Source organism: Arvicola amphibius, chromosome X, assembly GCF_903992535.2.
Source record: "Arvicola amphibius chromosome X, mArvAmp1.2, whole genome shotgun sequence".
Taxonomy (NCBI): Eukaryota; Metazoa; Chordata; class Mammalia; order Rodentia; family Cricetidae; genus Arvicola; species Arvicola amphibius.
In genome coordinates, this window is record NC_052065.1 from 124,121,416 (window position 1) to 124,142,079 (window position 20,664).

Sequence of the window (20,664 nt, forward strand, 5' to 3'; positions counted from 1 at the left end):
TAATAAATATTTTTTTAAAAAAATTAAAAAAGAAAACAATAATGAGAAAAGCACCTAAGAAGTCATTACTTGGAATCACAGTTCGCACAGAATTAGAATGTAAATGCACCTATGTCAGAAACAACGTTTCTTGGTTATACTGTTATATGAAGCAAGTACACTGGAATATGGTATTGAGAAGGAAGGAGTAAGCATAGCTTGCTAGGTCTATATGTTCAATGTGATAAGAAATGCACCCTAGAAAATGTCAATATGGGACAATTATGGTTATCAATATGCATGTGTAAAATAGCTGTGTTTTATTACACCTTATCCTATTCACAAATAATTATAGGAAGTGATAAAAACAACATATCTTGTTCATAATTTAACACTTGGTGAATTTTTATATGGATTTCTATAACACTCAAATGTATTAATTTCATACTTTACAAAAATATTAGTCAAATAACTTAAGTGACAGTTGTGAACATACTGTAAACTTTTAATTAACTGCATTAAATATTCTTTGAATTATAAATCAAGAGAAGGAATGGTTACTGTGGTGGTTTACATAAAAATAGGTCCATAGGGAACGACACTATTAGAAGGTGTGGCCTTGTTGGAGGAAGTGTGTCACTGTGGGGGTGGAGGTGTCTTTGAGGTTTCATATGCTCAAGCTAGCCTAGTGTGGTATTCACTTCTGTTGCCTGTGGATCAAGATGAAAAACTCTCAGCTCCTTCTTCAGCACCATGTCTACCGGATGCCACCATGTTTCACACCATGATGATAATGGACTGAACCTCTGAAACTGTGAGCCAACACCAATAAAATGTTTTCCTTGAGTTGCCATGGCCATGGTATCTCTTCACAGCAATAGAAACCCTAAGTAAGAAAGAAGTTGATAGCAGGGACGGGGGTATTGCTGTGATAGGCTTGACTATGCTTTTGTTTGGAGGAATGGGAACTTTTGATTAGAAAAGAAGTTGAGTGCTTTAAGTAGAGTTTAATGGACCATACTGGTGTGTACAAGGAAGACAGAGGTGCTGACGGTAATTTGAACTGTACAGGCCTGGCTCAAGAGGTTTCAGAGAAAAAATTGTTAGTATGTGGCCTAGAGACTATTCTTATGATATTTTGGTGAAGAATATGTACAGTATGTTTGAAAATGTGCTTAGATGGTGAAGAAAATGGGTATAGTCAGTCATAGAAAAAAGATAATAGCTTAAAAATAATAAGTAAAGTCTTTCAAGAAAGAGTAAAGTAATATAAAAAGAATAAGCAATGTAAGGATGAAGAATGCCATAACACAAGGCATGTGAACCCTATTTAGTGCTTTATTAATTTAAAAATTTTAAAATGCTAATGAGCAAAAAAAAATCACTACTGCTAAGAGACACTGGATTGGAGAAAAAACTGCTAAATTAAATCAGCCTACGTATTTTAATGATGTTTTAACTTCAGAATGAGTCAGGAAATGTATTTGGTTGAGGGAAAGGTTATGACTTTGTTTCTATAGGAAACAAAAAGCTATGGATTCCTTCAGAATTAATAAAGATCATATTTGACTGGGGAGACAGCCTGAAAATCTTGGCTGCAGACATAAAGAAAAAAACAAAGAAAGCCTACAGGACAGGTAACATATATGCTGATCCCTCTATAATGGGAACACTGTAAGGCTGGATGAGACATGATAAATCTTGGCTACAGAGTCCTCATGACTCATTGCTACATGCCATCCTTTCATATAGCATGGAGATTTATATTAGTTTCATTATACATTCTAAATAAACTTATAATGTGAACAGATGACTTTTATCTGCTCAAACATAGAGACCATCTTTAGTTGACTTGTGCACACTGCACATTCCATACTTGTGTTAATGCAGGTATGTATATTCCCTTTAAAAGCTCGTGTTTTTAGAAAAAAGGACTAGATACCAATATAGACAAGTACCCAGATGATCCAGCCTCTCAGAGTGTGTTTGCTGCAGTTTCCTCAAAAATCTGTATCCAGAACAACTTCAAAGCTTCTAAGTGAGATGGTCCAGCCTCATAGACTACTCTAGTCATGACTTCAGTTAAGCCTTGCATGTTCCCATCACACAGAGACTGGATAACCAATGATACAGCTAGCTCTTCCAGGACTTGGCCATTATCCCAATTTTCTCAGGATTCCCTAAAGATGCTGTTGCCCTCCCCCCAGACAACAGGAAGTAATCTTAAGAACATGATGCCCATATTCACAAGAGGTAGGATGGGTAGGTTTTGGTTGTTTAGTGAGCTATGGATGTTTGTTGTTGTTTAAGGGAGCCGTTACAAGTTATTGGTAATGGTCAAGGAAAAAACTTAAAACAAAGAAGGTTGGATTAAGGGATTTCTTCCTTTCTTTTTCTTTCCTTGATCCTTTCTTTCTCTCCTATCTAATGGGGAAAAAGGGCGGTATAGGAATGATAAGATAAAAGGGTAGAATATTGACTATACTAAAAATCAACTAGTAGTCTCATAATTTACCTTGGTATAGATTTTTGTATATGGATAGAAACTTAAGGTTATTTTGTTAGAACATACTTTATATATGTTTCTATTCTTGTTTAAGGTATTGTGTCTATGTAGCTCATTTAAAAATGGAATGTAAAGTTCTAGTCCTCAAAAGCTATTATTACAAATTGTTTAAGATAATTAAAAATGCAGATTAGTATTTAGTCATCTATAAGAATCAAATTTGTAGTCATATTTAGTATGTTTTCAAGGTTAAACAGATCTATTTTACATAGATACATGGTCTTCAAACACTTCAGAGATCTATACAACATAATATTTTAAATGTTTTAATAATATAAGGCTTCTCATGATAGTGAGTTATGTTTGCTTTTGGCAGCACCAATGAATTCAGAGAACATGATGGGCATTGAAGAATCTCTATAGGGAGCTTACTTTCAATGTGGCAAAGCTAGCCTCTGGGCAAAAAAACTGCCCTTGACTCAAATGCTGACAGTATGCTGTCTAAGCTGGACAAGCAGAATACAAAAAAAGACGATTGCCGAACTTTGTCAAGACAAGGTAGAAGACTCCTTCAGAATTCCTGCTTCACAGAAAAGTCTATCAGATATTCTATGCCTGTAGGCAGAAGATATATGCTCCAATGTTTCAGAGGAATCTTGGGTGAATGTACAGGCAGTCAGTTTTCTCTGTCATTTTTATAGTTTTAGAAGCTGCTTGCTCTTGTACTTTCTGTTTACTCAGGTGATATTTTATCCTTCTCAGGTCTCTGATGGGGTTCAAAAACTAGATATTTACAGTTTTACCATTTTTCATTTTCTTATTTTTATTTATTCTTTGTGTTTCATATCATACACCTCCATCCCATTCATTTTCCCATCCCTTCATATTTACCTTCTGTCCTTGCTACCTCACCCCAAAATAAAATAAAATTTATGAGAAAAAAAGAGAAGAAAAACAAATCACTCTTGTCATGGAAACTGCAGTGTCACACAGTGAGTCATGCAATAAACCCTTTTATCCATATATCTTTACTTGCAGGTGTTCATCGCAAAGAGTTTGTTGATCTGGATCGAGGCCTTGGTGTCTGCTACACTATTGATGCTGGGCCCTTACAGATGGGTAATACGGACAACTCTCCCTTGCTCACACCTCCACCAATGGGATTGTCACTACTGCCCATGCAAGGTGCAGGATCTACTCTCCCAAGGGTTGCAGCTATTTTACTATTTTCTTTGCTACCAAATTAAAAAAAAGTCACAAAAGAGATGTAAAGCTTATAAAGGTTATTTATCTAAAAAGATGAGGAGCAAAAGGAGGGAGATCATGAGCAAGGAAGTCAGGACCATGAGGAGTGCATTTACCCATTGAGACGGTGGGACAGATCTAACGGGAGACCACCAAGTCCAGTTGGAATGGGACTGATGGAACAGGGGACCAAACCGGACTCTCTGAATGTGGCTGACGGCGGAGGAGGACTGAGAAACCAAGGACAATGGCAATGAACATGAACTCTACAGCATGGACGGGCTCACTGTGAGCCTTGTCAGTTTGGTTGCTCACCTTCCTGGACTTAGGGGGAGCTGGGAGGACCTTGGACTTAACATAGTGAAGGGAACCCTGATGGCTCTTTGTCTTGGAGAGGGGTGGAGAGGGGGTATGGGTGGAAGGGAGGGGAGGGAAGGGGGAGGAGGAGGGAAGGAGATGGAAATCTTTAATAAAAAAATGAGGAAAAAAAATTGAGGTCACGGGGAAAGGAAGATGTTAGAATGGGGAGGTGGAAGAGTAGAAATGATGTAAATGCAGGGTTGAAATGTGAAAAATAATATTAAATAAAAAAAAGATGTTTTAAGGTCTAAAAGGATATTTTTAGATTGAAAATACAAGTTTTAATAGAAAGTGGTTTAGGTATAAAACTTTGGACTCATCAAAACAGGATAGATAATACAGTACTTTCTCTAAATTTGTCAAATACAGATGGACTAGACATTGTGAATGTAATTCTTACCTGATAATTGTTCTTACTGTATATAGTTTTTGTGTTAGAATTAAAATCTTTCCTTTTTATTTAACAAAAAGGGAAAAAACTGTGGGATAATCTTTTTCTGCACTGTGAAGAGTATCTATGCCAAGGCACCTTCTGATTGGTTTAGTAAAGAACTGAATGCCAATAGCTAAATAGGAGAGGATAAACAGGACTTCCAGAGGGAGAGAGAGGAACTTGGGAGAAAAAAATCTGAGGGGGGATTAATCAACCAGACATAGAAGAAGTGGGACATACTATACTGAGGAGAAGTAACAAACCACGTGGCAGAGCATAGATTAATATAAACAAGTTAAGAGCTCCTTGGGAACAAGCCTAAGCTAAGGCCAAGCTTTCATAATTTCTAAAAAGTCTCTGTGCCATTGTTTTAGAACTGGTGGTACAAAAGAAAATCCAACTATACCTGCCAAAGAATGCTGCTAATGGAGTCTAATTAGCCCAAGAGAAAGAAGTGTGTTATGGTCAACAAAGGTAAAAGGAGTTGTAAATCTGAAGAAGGCTTTGACTTCAGACATGGAAATGCAAAAGTTGGAATTTGCCCGCTTTGGTCCAAGATTTCCTCACTATGTTCCCTTCCCTCCCCTTTGGGGGGTATATCCTGTGTCACTGTATATTGAAAGTGTGTTTTTCATTTTTATTTTACAGGTGATTACAGTTAAGAGATCACCTCAGAAGAGACTTTGAACTTTGGATTTTAAATATTGTTGAGACTGATTGATAAGACTATTGAGACTTCTGAAGTTATAGTAAATGCTTTTTGTATTATTATATGGCTCCAAACTTATGGGGGTCAGGAAGTAGAAGTAGTGGTTTGAATAAAACTGACCCCCATATGTCCATAGGTAATAGCACTATTAGGAGGTGAGACACTGTTGGAATTGGTGTTGCTTTGTTGGAGGAAGTATATCACTATGGGGATTCTATTTAAAGTCTCATATGCTCAAGCTAGGCCTAGTGCAGCATTCACTTCTGCTGCTTGATGATCAAGATACAGAACTCTCAGCTCCTTCTCTAGCACCAAGAAAATAATGGACTTAATCTCTGAAACTGTAAGATAGTCCCAATTAAATGTTTTCCTGTGGAAGAACTGCAGTGGTTATAGTGTCTCTTTATAACAATAGAAATCCTAAGTCATTTACATATATTGGTATTCCAGATTAGAAAATATTTTTACTGTATTAGTTTAAGAAAAAACTGTGTTCTCACCTGACCAAGTTCTTCATTAAGGTCTGATGTGTTAACTAAGGCTCCTTCATTAATTTCTTCATCAAAAAAGTCTTTATCCCATGAAATAAAAAATGAGCCTAAAAATTTCTGCATTTCTACTGTGACATACATGGAGACAGGAATAATAAAGTTGAAGAGAACCATGAATGATAAAAAGTCGGTGAACATTTTCAAAACCTAAAATAAGAGATGGTGCATGTTAATTTGAATCATGACCTCTTCAGATAAATACAATACAAAATTGTTTTCTTTCCATTCCAATTCTTAACACACTATTAACATAAAAAATTTCCTAATGACACTATATCATTATAGTCAAAATTGTTAGTATTAAGAACATTTTAAACTGGGTGGTGGTGGCACACAACTTTAATCTCAGCACTCAGAAGGCAGAGGTAGAAAGATCTCTGTGAGTTTGAAGATAGCCTGGTTTACAAAGCAAGTTCCAGGACAGCTAGGACTGTTACACAGAGAAACCATATCCCAAAAAAGCAAACAACAACAAAAAATTACATTTTAGAACACTGAATTTTATCTACATTTTTCGATGTATATACATTCCAATTTAATACTTATTCACCTCATTAAGTCCTATATTCCTCCCATCCATATATAGGAATATTCAAAGTTTATATGTTGGTGCAGGAGAATTATCTGTATTCTGTCAATCATGTTTTAAATAAATGGTGATTGGCCAGGCAGGAAGTATAGGTGGGTCAACCAGAAAGGAAGTAGAGGTGAAGCGATGAGAGCAGGAGAATTCTAGGAAGGAGGAAACCCATTCCTCCATTCCAGCCCAGACCACCGAGAAGCAAGATGTAACCTACCGGACTGAAAGGTACCGAGAGCCATGTGGCTAACATAGATAAGAATAATGGGTTAATATAAGCTACAAGAGCTAATAAGTAGCCTGAGCTAACGGGCCAATCAGTTTTATAACTTATGGAGATCTCTGTGTGATTTTCTCTGGGACTTGCCGGCTATGGGGTACCGGGTGGGAAGGAAACCCCAACAAGCTGGCCCCTCATGCTACAATATGTAGATATTGCACAAGTTCATACTGAATTAAAATGCTAGAAAGCTCATTATTTTTTCCAGTCTCTTAAAAAGTTAGAAACAAGCATAGACATATATAAAGAAACAAAATTAAATCTAAATCAAAAGGTAACATTTTTCTGAGCAGTATTTCAGTAAAGGCTAGCCTAGTTACAAAAGAGTTAACACCCCTCATAGCAAGTTAATTACCTTAAAAGTTTCCCGTTCCTTTTGAGTCTTTTGATTATACCAAGGTTCATCATTGTAGGGGGTACTTTGCCACACATACTTTAGAGTTGTGCATATTGCAGCTTTGGTCAGTAAGATGAATAAATAAACAATCAAGAAGGCATTAATAGATCTGAAAAATAAGATATTATGTCTCATTACTTAAGACATAAGCAAAATAAAAATCTAAATTATATTGTTTTGATTTAGTTTAGTATTAACTAAAGATTCTCTTGTGTATTTTATAATAATCATATTTTACATAAGAACCTTAATTATCACAGCCAAAGAATAACTGTAACAGTTCTGGCAAAATGGAAAATCTAGCCCTGAACAGTTTATCGATCACTAATGTTCCCCATGGTACAATGTCTGGCTTTTCAAGCACACCTTTTAAAATAAGTAGAAACATACATATCCATATGTATTAATATCTACTTAACTTCTATGGAAAGTGTAGTTGGTATCTTCTCCCCGAAAGACTAAATATATCGAATAAAGGTAGAATAGTAAATGTGAACCTTAAGCTCTGCATATATTCTCTTAGCATTATTTCAAAATAAAGTTCTAAATAAGGCACAATGTGTCATATACATTTCTATAAAGAAAGACGTGTGTCTGTCCTGGTAGTACCTAAAATCCCAGGAGTTGGGAGAAGGAAGCAAGAGGATTACAAAATCAAGATCATCCTCAGCTCATGTAGCTAATTTAAAAACCATCTTAAGCTGCATGAGACTGTAATACACATACATAAATAACCACATAAAATTTAAGTTAAACTTAAAAAGCCCTGGTAGTGGTACCTGTCTTAATGATCTACCAGGTACTATTCCAATGTCTACTAGATCAATATTGTAGAATCAACTTGCACATACCAACGAAAGGACCCCAAATTCAGTAACAAAAGGAGATGCATTTACAGTTAAGGTAAATGGTGCCATTTAAACCTATGCAAGCTTAGTTAATTCATTTACTATCTTAGAGACTATGTTTCTTCACTTGTATTGTTGAAAGAGTCTAATGTAAATTATTTCATAGGATTATTTAGGACTGAATCAAATGAAGACATAAATCAGTGAGGACTGTCTCAGGAACAAAAACAAGTGCTTAAAATGGTGGCTGCTATTATTGTGGATGATGGCTTTCTGTATTGTTATTTGGAGTTACTGAAGAAATAACTATTTCAATCAAGAATGCCTAAACAAAATTTGTGGTACATACTAACTTTTCGACAGCAGAACGTTTCTGAGATTTCCCTTGGTAGTTCAAAGCCATTTTGGTTTCCATCCCAGTGTAAACAGCAACTCCTAAAGAATAACAGAATATTAAATAAGCTGGTTGTTTGGTTCTGTGAATTCTTCACAGTTTATAAGGGTAAGAATTCTAAGTATTTTTACTCATTGGCTGATCTATCACTTATATTAAAATTTTAATTATATAAAGTATCATACTCATTAATTTATCTTGTAAATTATCAACACATAAATATACACTGAAAATAAAAGGCAGGTATCTGCCATGTTCACTTTTAAACATGCACTATTTATTCACAAGCTTTATGAAACACATTTTAACAACATATTTTCAAAGTTGTTCACCATATATCTTCTTGGTATTTTTAAGTGTAGCTCCTTTCAGCAAAAGATTTTCAGGTCCCAAAGATCTAAGTAAAAAACAAGCACAGTTGAATGAAACAATGTACAAGGTCATCATTACTGGGGACAGATACCCTGACACACATCTATTCTCCAAGGGGTTCAGAATGTATATATTTCTACCATAAGCTTACTCCCTGGGATGAACAGAATGATCCCTCCATCTTAAGTGACTTGAGGGTACAGCCAGATGGGAACATAGTACAGTGGTAGTCAGCAACACACAGAGGTAAAGAAGGATCAAAAGATTATGACTTATAGAGAGCAAGACAAGAGCTATAAGAAGTAAGAAATGAAGGGTCACAGATAAAAGACTGGGAAGGCAAATGCCAAGCTGCAAAAACACAATGGCATCTTTGTAGAGAATGAACCTGACTTCTGGGAGATCAAGGCAAAGTGGAAAAGCTGAGACAATTAACTATGTAATAAGAGAGGAAAGAAAGCATCCTGTTTTTCTGAATGTCTCATAAACGATTAACTTTACATTTTATTTAGGTCCAAGTAATTCTTCTAGCATTTTCTTCACTGCCTAGACCCTCAATTACTCTCAAATAAACCACTATTTTCCAGCTTGTCAGCCACCATACAACCAAGGAAAATGTATGTGATTATCTAGAACAGGTTTGGAAAAGCAATCAACAGGTACAGAGCACTGCTATTTTATGTATTTTATTTTTTCTTTTCTTTTTTTGTTTTTCAAGACAGGATTTCTGTGTGTATCTCTGGCTGTCCTGGAACTCTCTGTATACCAGGCTGGCCTTAAACTCATAGGGATCTTCCTGTCTCTGTCTCCCTGAGTGCTGGCACTAAAGGTGTGTGCTACCACCGCCCAGCTTCTTTTATGTTTTTAGTTAAAACTTTTCTGTATATAATTATTGTGCTTATGTTGGTGCACATGCCATAGAGTATGTATGTGAAGTGGTCAGAGGATAACTTTATGAAGTCATTTCTCTCCTTCCACCTTTAAAGTGGTTTATAGGGATTGGTCTCAGGTAGCTAGGCTTTCGTGGCAAGTGTCTCTACTGGTTGAACATTTGGCGGGTCCCATGGAGCTCTGTTCTTTTAGAAAGTCTGTATATTATTTCAATAATAATCTTCTATCCAACACGAAGAGACCTGATCACCATAGCCCAACTAATCACAAGGTTACTTAGCTCTCTTCTTTTCACTTTATTTAAGGAAAGGCATTTGACTAGTTTATTGGGTTTAAAAGAAAAATATTCCTCCTCCCAAATGATGGAGGATTCTCATTGGCTAATAAACTGCCTTGGCTTTTTGACAGGGCAAGATTTAGATAGGTGGAGTAGACAGAACAGGAAAAAGGAAGTGAGGTAGATGGATCAGACAATTGCCCCGCCTCTCCTCTCTGGGGCAGACTGCCGTGCCTCTCCTCAGGGAGAGAGATGCGATGGAGCCAGCCACCAGGTCAGACATGCTGAATCTTTCCCGGTAAGACACCACTCGTGGTGTTATACAGATTATTAGATATGGGTTAGTCAAGATGTAAGTAAGAGGATGAAAATAATGGGCCAGGCAGTGTTTAAAAGAATACAATTTGTGTGTTGTTATTTCGCATGTTAAGCTAGCCAGTGGCCGGGAGCCGGGCGGGATGAAAAGCAGGCCTGCCTGCAGTGCCTCACTACAGAAGGAATGCAGCCCGCGCAGCTCATCACTACACCCAAAAGGATAGTTTTTAAAAGGAATAGCCAACTAACCTGGCAACAGCCTCAACACTATTACTATAGATACTGATTCGCCCAACAAACCTGTTAAAAACAAAAACAAAACATAATAGCAAGTGTGAAAATCTAAATACCAGCAATTAGAAATTCATCAAATTATAAATAATAAATATAAAAATGAATGAATTTAAAATTCTATTAAGCATCTGGAAAAAGTTACATTGAACTTATAAATTACATAACATTGAATCTTTAAAATAATAAGTATAAACAAATATTTTAAATTAATGGAATTCTACTTGGTATTATACATATACACAACACATCATATGATACCTTTCTATAAATACTGTGGCTTTTTAGATTCATGTGATTAGGAATGGTTTCTGATACTATATGCAATTTTTGAAATGATTAGTTCAATGGTTTTTATACATGAGCTGCTTATGAATCACAGTGGGTAGAAAGACCCTTACTTAAACCTCAGAATTCTGGGTCCCATCCTTAAACTTCTTTGTCAGACTCTCAGGTGACACTAGTATTAGTCATAGGTCCAACTTTTGACAACTACACACAAGGAATACTTGATTATGTAAACCTAAAAATGTTTGTATTTGGCAATTGATCTGATCCAAGCACAACCTACAATTCTGCAAAAAGGGATAAAACGGCATAACCCTCCTTAATTACTTTGTAATTTGCAGTATGGTGTTTTCTTCATAGAAAAGTAATATACAGTTCAAATACTTTTAAAACATTTTGATTTTCAAATATCTTTATTTATTCTTTGAGAATTTCATACAATGTATTTTATTTTGATAATATTCAGCCCTGTAACTTCTTACAGATTCATATCCACATCCCTACCAATCAAAATTTATGCTGTATTTTAAAAACATGTGTATTTTTCATTGCATGAACATGTGTATCTCTGTGTTTGTTCGTGTGCCCAAAGAAGTCAGTGGTATCAGATCCCCCAGAGCTATAGGTGGTTATGACAAATCTAATGTGTGTGTGTTATGCATTCTGTTAACCACTGAGTAATCTCTGTAGTACCTCAGTTTAAATGCTTTTATATACAAAATAGGAAGATCTATCCATTTATTCTATGTTAATTATGAAAGCAGTGTACTAGAAAAATGCTGAAACATAATAAACTAAAAAGGCAGATTCTTTGCCCTAAGAAAGATAATTGAATTTGATAAATATTGTATGCATGATTTCTATCAGAGTGGTAGAAATACTTGGTATTCTGAAGTCATATTGAAGGGATTCAGCTTAGGTAAATTAGAATAACCTTGTCTACTCTAAATTATCCTTCTTATTTAAGGCAATTTAAAATCTGGGGATTTCCCTTATAAATATGAATATGTATATGTGTGTGAAACTTATACATATATTACCAGGCAGAATAGGTCATTCCCTCTTCTGGAACTTCATGGACTTTGTGTACATCTTTATTACTGTACTATAAGCTTAGCTTTATTGATTGATATCCTTTACTCATTAGTTACTTGAAGGTGGAGAAAGCTTTTTTTTTTTGCTTGTGGCTCTAGTTCTTAGTATCAAAACATACAAAAGAGAAAGAGGAAACAAGGAATAAACTGTGGGGGAGGGGATCAACATTCTCATAGTAGGATATATTTCTTTACTATTTCCTAACCCTAACTAGAGTAAACCAAATCCATTCATTTGGTCCTCTATTTGACCAACAACATAAATTAACATGATGGTTTGCCCATATAGTGGCTGTTATCTGCAACGGTGGTATAGAATGGAATGAATTAAAAACTATTACCAAACCCTCAGCAGTACCACACCCTAATTAAACTAACCAGTCCTAGACATTAATGCCAATTTTTTGACAACCACCAATGAATGTTAATCAGAAAACCTGCATCCATGTGCCAGAAGAAAACATACCCGTTTATAGATCCATGAATTTAATAGCTTGTGAACATCAAACAGCCTATTTGCAACCTTTAGTTCGTCATCATCATTAACAAGAAAGGATGGTGTGCCTACTTAATTGCAGTGCCCCATATCCTCTTTCTTGTTTCACACTGGATAAGATGCAAAAGGTTTATTTTTGTTTTAATTAACTCCTGGAACTCCATTAGTCTAATAGATGAGGCGTCTTTAAAAAAAACCTGATAGCCATGTTTACAAGTAACAAAAAGAAAAGGAAAAGAAAGTAGGATGTCTGGGCCCATAATGAATTACCTTAGGCTGGTAGTGAGCAATGCTGATTTGATTAATTTCCTTTCCAATAGGAAGAACAGCTTATAAAAATATACACAAGAGTAGACTGGTAAATAAGTAATGGGTATTTCTTTGCTTTACTGGTGACAAAACAGAAACAGAGTCAAAGGACAGCAATAAAGTAAAACTAGATGCTTACTTGTAGAGGTCAGGTTGAGGCTGTTCACATTCAATTGCTGCTCGGAGGTTATCAATGGATTCGGCTGTACACAGTTCAATGGTATCTCGTACTGCATAATGTGTCTATATGAAAGCAGAAGATAATCAAATATAAAGTATTTCTTTTTTATAACTGTATAGCCAAATTATTTCAGAAACAGCACATTTTAGAGTAAGAGGGTTAAGCAGAATATTACAAATGTTGATGGACATTCTACACCAAATGAATTACAGGACACTACTCTTAAAATACATTACAAATACACAGGTAACCCTGTTCCAAAAGGATTTTAAAGGTAAAAGAAAAACAAAAACTGTCCTTGACACTGACACTGGAGAGTATTACATGTGTAGCATGCATATAATTAACTGAAATCCCCAAGAAGATTTTAATATATTTTTTCTCTTATATATAAAACCAACATTTGAAAAAAATTAATGGTTCCATTACATAAACAGTTTATAAAGATTTTGAAGCTGTTCAATATGGGTATATTTTATATAGTAACAGAAAGCTAATGTCTTATATTCAATGATTAAGATATTCTACATATATGTACTATACTCTTAATTCATCCAAAATGCAAGACAAGATCCAATGAACTTATTTATAAACTGTCAACAAGGGCTAATGCAGATTCAAGTATTACAGCACTTATGCACAAGGGAAAGCTGTTGACACAGTCTTTAGGGATATTAGAGAACTTCTTGCTTTACATTTAAAACTACTGCCTGACTTTAAAATTTTTGATTTATTGCCACTTAACTGATAAAAGAAAACTGAAAATTTTCTTCCTCTAAACAATATTCTCAATGTTAGAGAATCTTTACACAGATTTCTCTATCTTAATAATCCCTAAAATATAACTCAGTTTTTGAACAGCTAAGACACCAGTAATTTAGTATCATTTGCTTGAACACAAAATCATTAAATAGTAACAAGTAAAGCTTTTATTTCACATCCTGAGTTCTACTCCTTAATTCCACAGGGGAAAAAAACAAATAGAAGACCTCCCCAAACATATACCAAGAGGTGAGCTTATTAGTATTACTACTTTTTTTCTTTTAAACAGGATCTCTCCATACAGAATCCCCTACGTAGATCAGGCTGGCCTCAAACTCACAGAGATTTATCTTTTTCTGCCTCTCAAGTACTGAGATTAAAGGCCACACCAAACCAGAATTACTCCTTTGCAACGAGTTGTTGAGGGCCATGACACAAATACAGCAGATGGCAATTGATAATTCAGATGTCAACCTACCAGATGAATTATTCTCTGATGGAGAGAACCCTGTTCAAGCAAGACTTATGGGACCACTGACACTGGAAACTGGCTGTTTCTGTCTGTAAATTCACATGTGCAAAAACAGCTGGGGAATCTCCCCATTACCGTGCATTTTTATGTAATTTGTTCATGTAATCTCATGATTACATCTCAATCTTATGGGCACATCTATCTGTGGATGATCAGGAAGATAACTACCCATTAAGCTGTGTAATTTTGTTGAACATAAATATACTAAGATATGCTAAGATAAGATTCATTACTAGATCTATTGTTCCACGAGGACTGTTAAGACACTTAGAAGCCTATTTTGTTTCTTTACCCAGACTAACATAAGAAAAAATCAGTTTCTCCACAGTCTAAGACAAGCTACATATATTTAGCTGGTTTAAAACCTCTTGCTAAGTCTGGTTGAAAAAAAACCTACTCCCTGCACAAATCCTTCAGCAGCTTCTTTCACCAGGCACTATGTCCCCAGTCTCAGGTCACGGCCTGTACACCAGGAACCTTGAAGCCGGAGTTGTTATGGTTACTCACTAACTTCAATGTAGTTTTTATAACATTTTTATTGAAAAAAGTTTGTTGTTGAATGTGTACATGTAAGGCAGGTGAACAAAAAAGCTAGAGAGAATTGGACCGAGAGAATTAGAACTAGACAACTGGAACTGGAGAGAACAAGAGCTGGAAATAAAAAGGGCATAACCCTCAGATTGTGTATAAGTCTTTTTTTTTTCTTCAGAAAGGAAATTTTCCTAAGTCCCTGCTGTTCTGAAGGCATTCTTTTCTGCAACCCTAGGTGCAATTCTGGGAGCTGGACTCCAAGGCTGCCATACTCCTTAAAAGCCCCACAGAAAGGATAAGTCTTCATGCCCCATGGAACAGTGGATGGCAAAGTAAATTATCTCCCATTCTGATTGAATTGACTATAACATACTTAAAATTCCTACTGGTTAACAATAAAATACAACATTTATTAAACTATATCCTAAGGTATGGATACATGTAATCAAATTACTCCATATTAGACTAGTTATATAACACATGAATTGATTTATTTAATTTTATGTATATAGATGTTTTGGCTATATGTACATCTGTGTACCACTTAATGTGCCTAGTGTCCAAGCAGGTCAGGGTACGCCCAAGCAGGTCAGGGAGTCGGATCCCATGCAGCTGGAATCACAGCTGGTTGTGAGCTGGGAATTGAACCTAAGTCCTCTAGGAAAAGAGCAGTTAGTGCTCTTAACTATAGCATTATTTCTCCAGACCCAAAATAAACCTTTTAAACAAAAATATGCAACTCTTAAAAAATTAAAAGTAGATGAATTATAAAGTTACAAAATACTTGAAGTTATTTTTGTAGTTATGTAGTTTAGCTCACAAGTATTCTCACTTATAAAAGTCTAGGGTGGTAAAAATAGCTCAGTAGTAGTTCTAGTGTACATGTGTGAGCCAAGAGTTCAGTCCTAAGTACAACAAAAACACAAACAAAAAGCATAAATAAAATGTTAATTGAATTGCATCAATAATTTTGATGGCTTTTTGTTAGGGCACGATCTCCCACCCTATCCCCCACAATGCAAACCTATTCTCCAAGGTGGGTGTTTACTTAGAAGCTCAAATATAATTACATAACTGCTGTCTTCAAATATAAAACATGAATAGCAAAAGTGAGCTAAGGGATTTAGGAGTGTTAGGACACAGAACTATCTCATTAATCATTCTGAGAATAAAAATGCTCAGGTCAGGTTTAGTCTCCATTACCTTACAATTAGATTCACCATCAAGACTAGCTGTAGTGACATAACAGGTTCCATCAGTTGTGCAGGATGACAGAAGAATAAGATCACAGGGAAAGGTTTCATCTGCCTGTACTTCTACTACATCACCAACCTAAAACAGCAGAATAAATACTTTAAATTCTTAAGAAAGCATTCAGTATACCTCACAATACAGCTAAAACTGTTAAAAGAGATATCTACAGATGAGATTTTGAGATTATCAGCATTCTACATCACATGCAAAGAAATTAAAGACTGTTATTGAATATTCAAAATCCTCTTTAAGGACATACTTAGAATGCTTTCAGAATATCTTACGACTGTTGGGTAATTCTGACATCCATGTGTTCTGTGTTCTCTGATATTCCTGAAACTGATATGTAATAAGATAATTTCTATGGCCATTTCAAGAGCGAAGAAAGAAAATCTACAGGTTTCAAGTTAGGTACTTCATGACCAGAGGCATCTATATTTTCACTTTGAACCAGCATGTTTTGTCTGCAGTTATGATTGTTGGATTCCTTCTTTAGTGTTCAGAAACCTCAGGCAATTGAGAAAAGGATCAGTTTTCCTCATAATTGGCAGAGGCGAGTCTTAGATCAGCTTTCTAAGAATTTTTTTTTGTTTTTTTTGTTTTTTTTTTTCGAGATAGGGTAAGAATTTTTTTCATCGGGAGAATATAGCAATAACAATCTCTTATCAACAAGTATCCTGTACCCAAGAAGAAGAAAAACTTGAGAGATCGAATCTTAAACAATTCAATGATACAGAGAATAAAACATTAAAAAGTGAAGACTTGTAAACCTGACTTCATGTCCCAGCTTTGTTACTAAATACTACTTTCATAAATGGCTTAAATGATTCCAATAACTGCAGAAGACTGGTGTTTGAAATGATGAAACAAACAAAACATTAAATAATGTACGCATATTAACTATCTGATGGGTGTCAATACTGCTTATTAATTCAATGTCATTACTTTATTCACAAATTGAGAATACCAAAGTATATTTTTTGAGAAGGATATAAGAAAACCTTCAGATAACACTATCCAACAATTTTCATGGCACATTACTGAGAAAATAACCCTGTTTAAAAAAAAAACTAAAAACAAAACCTAAAAAAACCCTCAAAATCCACAAGACTATTACCACTAATCATAAATACACTACAAACAATCTACAAAACAAAAATTTTAAGTTCATCAGAGGGCTAAATATAAAGGAGAGGTAAAAAAGAGGCAACTGATAATGACAGAAAGCAAGACACAGTTAAGAGAAGTCAAAGTCCATCATGTTGATCTGCTACACTGACTGTGAATGCTCAACTAATACAGGAAATTCTTCTGTTTTTAGAGATTAAGATGAGGACTTTAGGTCTATTTGAATTGAAAAATATATTTTCCTTATTAATATAAATTAGTATCCAAGAGCACCAGAATTGGCAATTATAATCAAATTAATTTTTAAATATTATTTTTAGATGTTTTCTTCCACAGTTACATAAATGCTCAGGTTATGATATAACAATTGCCATACTTAAATAAATGAGCCAGGCCAGACAGGCTAAGGAATTTAGGCTTCACCCTGAAGCTAAAGGAGAAGACAACTGTAGGGAAAGAGAATGACTGTATCACCTCAAGTTCTGTTTCTATTTACCATTTAAAATCATTTAAATAAATGTGGATCAGTGTTTTGCATATATATGTCTTGTGAATGCAGAGACCAGAAGACCTTCAAAATAGAGTTAAATATAGTTGTGAGAAGCTATGTGGTGCTAGGAACTGATTCCAGGTCCTCTGCAAGAGCAGCAATTGTTCTTAACCTCTGAGCCATCTCTCCAGTCCCTTTATCATTTTTACAGGGAGCTGGTAAGATGGCTTAGCAGGTAAAGACACTTACTACCAAGTGTGATGACCTCAACTGAATCCCCAGAACCCACATGGTAGTAGAGAACTGACTCCCACAATTTTTCCTTTGATTTCCTACATGGACACTGCAACATGCATATATACCACATACACAGAAATAACATACATAAAATAATTAATAACAATAAGACAGATCTCCTGTCCTGTCTCCCTTCCAAAGGTCTTATCCTTTGCCTTGCATATTAAGTTCTCTGATAATATATATAATCCTATACAATAGATAGTTTATTTGATTTGCCTGCACTGAAGGCTATGTGAAGCATGTGTGCAGTGCCCACAAGCCACAGTACTGCATTAGATCCCTTGAGATTGGAGATAGAGATGGTTGTGAGCCACCAGGTGGGAATCACACTAGGATCCTCTGGAAGAACCATCTCTCCAGCCCCAGATGATCTGTTTTATAATACCAAGGGAATGCATGAGGAAAAATGAATATTCCTTTACACTGTGTGAGTATTTGTCACTAAGACTGGTTTAATGAAGAAGCTAAATGGCCAGTAGTTAGGCAGAAGTTTCAGGGCAGAGAGAATGCTGGGGAGGAGAAGGGCAGAGTTGGAGGAGTCATGAGGAGATGCAGAAACAGCAGATGAACTTGTTGTACTAAGAAAATGTACTGAGCTACATGGCAGAGCATAGATAAGAAATATGGGCTAATTTAAGTTATAAGAGCTAGTTAATAACAAAATGAGCTAACATATGAGCATTTAAAATTAGTAAGTCCCTGTATAGATATTTGGGAACTGGCTGGTGGGACAGAAAAGTCGGCTTACATTCCTCTCCTCCCATTCCCTCCAACTTCTTTCCCTCTGAGACACCCACATTAAACTCCTCATCTGTTACTGCGCACAAAGGGGCAGGCCTCCCATGGGTATCAACAAAGCATGGCATATCAAGTTGAGGTAGGAATAAGCTCTTCCCCTTGTATCAAGGCTTAGTAAGACAACCCAGTAAGAGGAATAGGTTCCCAAAAGCCAGCCAAAGTGTTAGAGATAAGCTACACTCCCACTGCTAGGAGTCCCACAAGTAGATGAAACTATACAACTGTCACACATATACAGAGGGTCTAGGTTTTTTCCACATAGACTCTAAAGCTGTCAGTCCAGTGTCTGTGAGATCCTATGAACTCAGATTAGTTATCTCCCCTGGTTCCCTTGTAATGGCATTAACCCCACGCCCACATCTGGTTCGTACAATCCTTCTTCAACAAGATTCTCAGAGCTCAGCCCAGAGCTTGGTTGTGGATCTCTGTTTCTATCAGTTACCAAAGCTCTCTGATGACAATTTGTATAGCGTGAGGCATTTCAGGATCAGGAAACCCTCTCTTATAGGAAGCAAGAAGCTCATTTACATCTAAGACAAAGGCATATATATAGTGCAGAGTGCTTGGCCAATACTGAGATTGGTACTAGAGAACCAATAAATTACTCTGTTCCTATGTGGAGCTTCATATTGAATAAGAAATAAGAAACAGTAGTATACTGCTATGAGAGAAAAGCAAAAGAACAGAAAGAGGCCTATACTCCTAGTCAGGCCATCTAGAATAAGGTAAAAGAAGATGGTGGAAAAGTAACAGGAAAAACACTCTAGCACCCCAAGTCCAACACAAAACTCAGGATAACTGCAATCAATCTTTCAAAAGAATGTAAAGCACAGTAGTATATTAAAATAACAATAATTACAATAAAAGAAACAATGGCAACCCAACTCCTGACTAGAATGACCCAAATACCAAACACTAAAGGTCTGATGGAAGCTGAGACAGACCCATTTCAAAAAACATACACTATTAATCTCCATATGAAAATATTACATATAATGAAGTGAAAACATACCGACATAAAAACCTATATTTGAATGTTTGTAGAAACTTTATTCACATTTGATAAAATTTGGAAGCAGTAAAATATCTACCTTCTCCAGAAGTAAACTGGTAACTACAGAAAAATTAATAATACTCATCACTACAAAGAAATGAGCTATCAAGCCATGATAAAACATGGAGGAAACTTAAATGTATACTGAGTTAAAGAAGTTAATCTTTTTAAAAAATGGCCACATATGGTATGGTTTCTACAATAAAATACTCTGAAAAATGCAAAAACATGTAGTATTAGGACCAGTGACTGCAGAAATTAAGGGAGAATGAAGAATAATGAGGAAAAACATAGATTTTTAGAGACAGTGAAATTATCCTATATGATGTTACAATGTTAAATACATGCCATACATTTATCAAACCTCCTAGAATGGATAGCACTAAGTGTGAACACTACTGTAACTAAATTTTATGTAGTGAGGAAGGTTTACTGATGCTTACAATAGAAAAGGGTATTGTGTCAGAACATGGCTATATAGCTATACTTTGTTAGGTTTTGCTGTGAACATAAACCTGTTCTAAACAGCAAAGTTTACTATTTTTTTAAAATCTACTGGCAATCAAAAAAATTTGATATGATAAAATCTAAATGTTATCTGGCAGGGATTTGATTTGGTAGAAGAAGCAAACAATGACTAATTTGAATAAAGTATAAATACCACCTTACTCTGGAAATATAAACAGTATACTCTCTGTGAAAAAAGTTATGGGGTTCATTAAAATTGTCATAAGACTAGCAGACTCAACCAAGGCATATACTCAAAAGAACTGAAAACTGATACTCAAACAAAAACTTGTCCTTGAATGTTCATAGCAACAACATCTATAGCCACCCACAGAAGAAACATTAGCTAGTGAATAAAGAAAATGTGGTATACACATAGAATATGCTATCATCAAAAGAAATGAATTATAGATAAATGCTACAACACAAATGGATTTTAAAATATTCTGAAAGATGGAAAACACAAAGTTCATGTAATGGATTATTTCATTCATGTAAAATATTAAAACCGC

General features: G+C 35.4%; 1 protein-coding gene across 4 annotated transcripts in view; it reads right to left on the reverse strand.

Annotated features, from left to right (window-relative positions):
* The window catches only part of Atp11c (ATPase phospholipid transporting 11C), a 202,921-nt gene that overhangs the window by 74,977 nt on the left and 107,280 nt on the right, over nucleotides 1-20,664 (reverse strand). For all 4 annotated transcript variants that reach the window (XM_038316043.1, XM_038316044.1, XM_038316042.1 and 1 more), the window contains exons 6-12: nucleotides 15,825-15,953; nucleotides 12,755-12,858; nucleotides 10,387-10,437; nucleotides 8,615-8,679; nucleotides 8,242-8,323; nucleotides 6,999-7,149; nucleotides 5,733-5,930 (exon numbers count right to left, since the gene is read on the reverse strand). In XM_038316043.1, coding sequence (XP_038171971.1) covers nucleotides 5,733-5,930; nucleotides 6,999-7,149; nucleotides 8,242-8,323; nucleotides 8,615-8,679; nucleotides 10,387-10,437; nucleotides 12,755-12,858; nucleotides 15,825-15,953 — 780 coding nt within the window. The remainder of the gene's footprint in view (nucleotides 1-5,732; nucleotides 5,931-6,998; nucleotides 7,150-8,241; nucleotides 8,324-8,614; nucleotides 8,680-10,386; nucleotides 10,438-12,754; nucleotides 12,859-15,824; nucleotides 15,954-20,664) is intronic.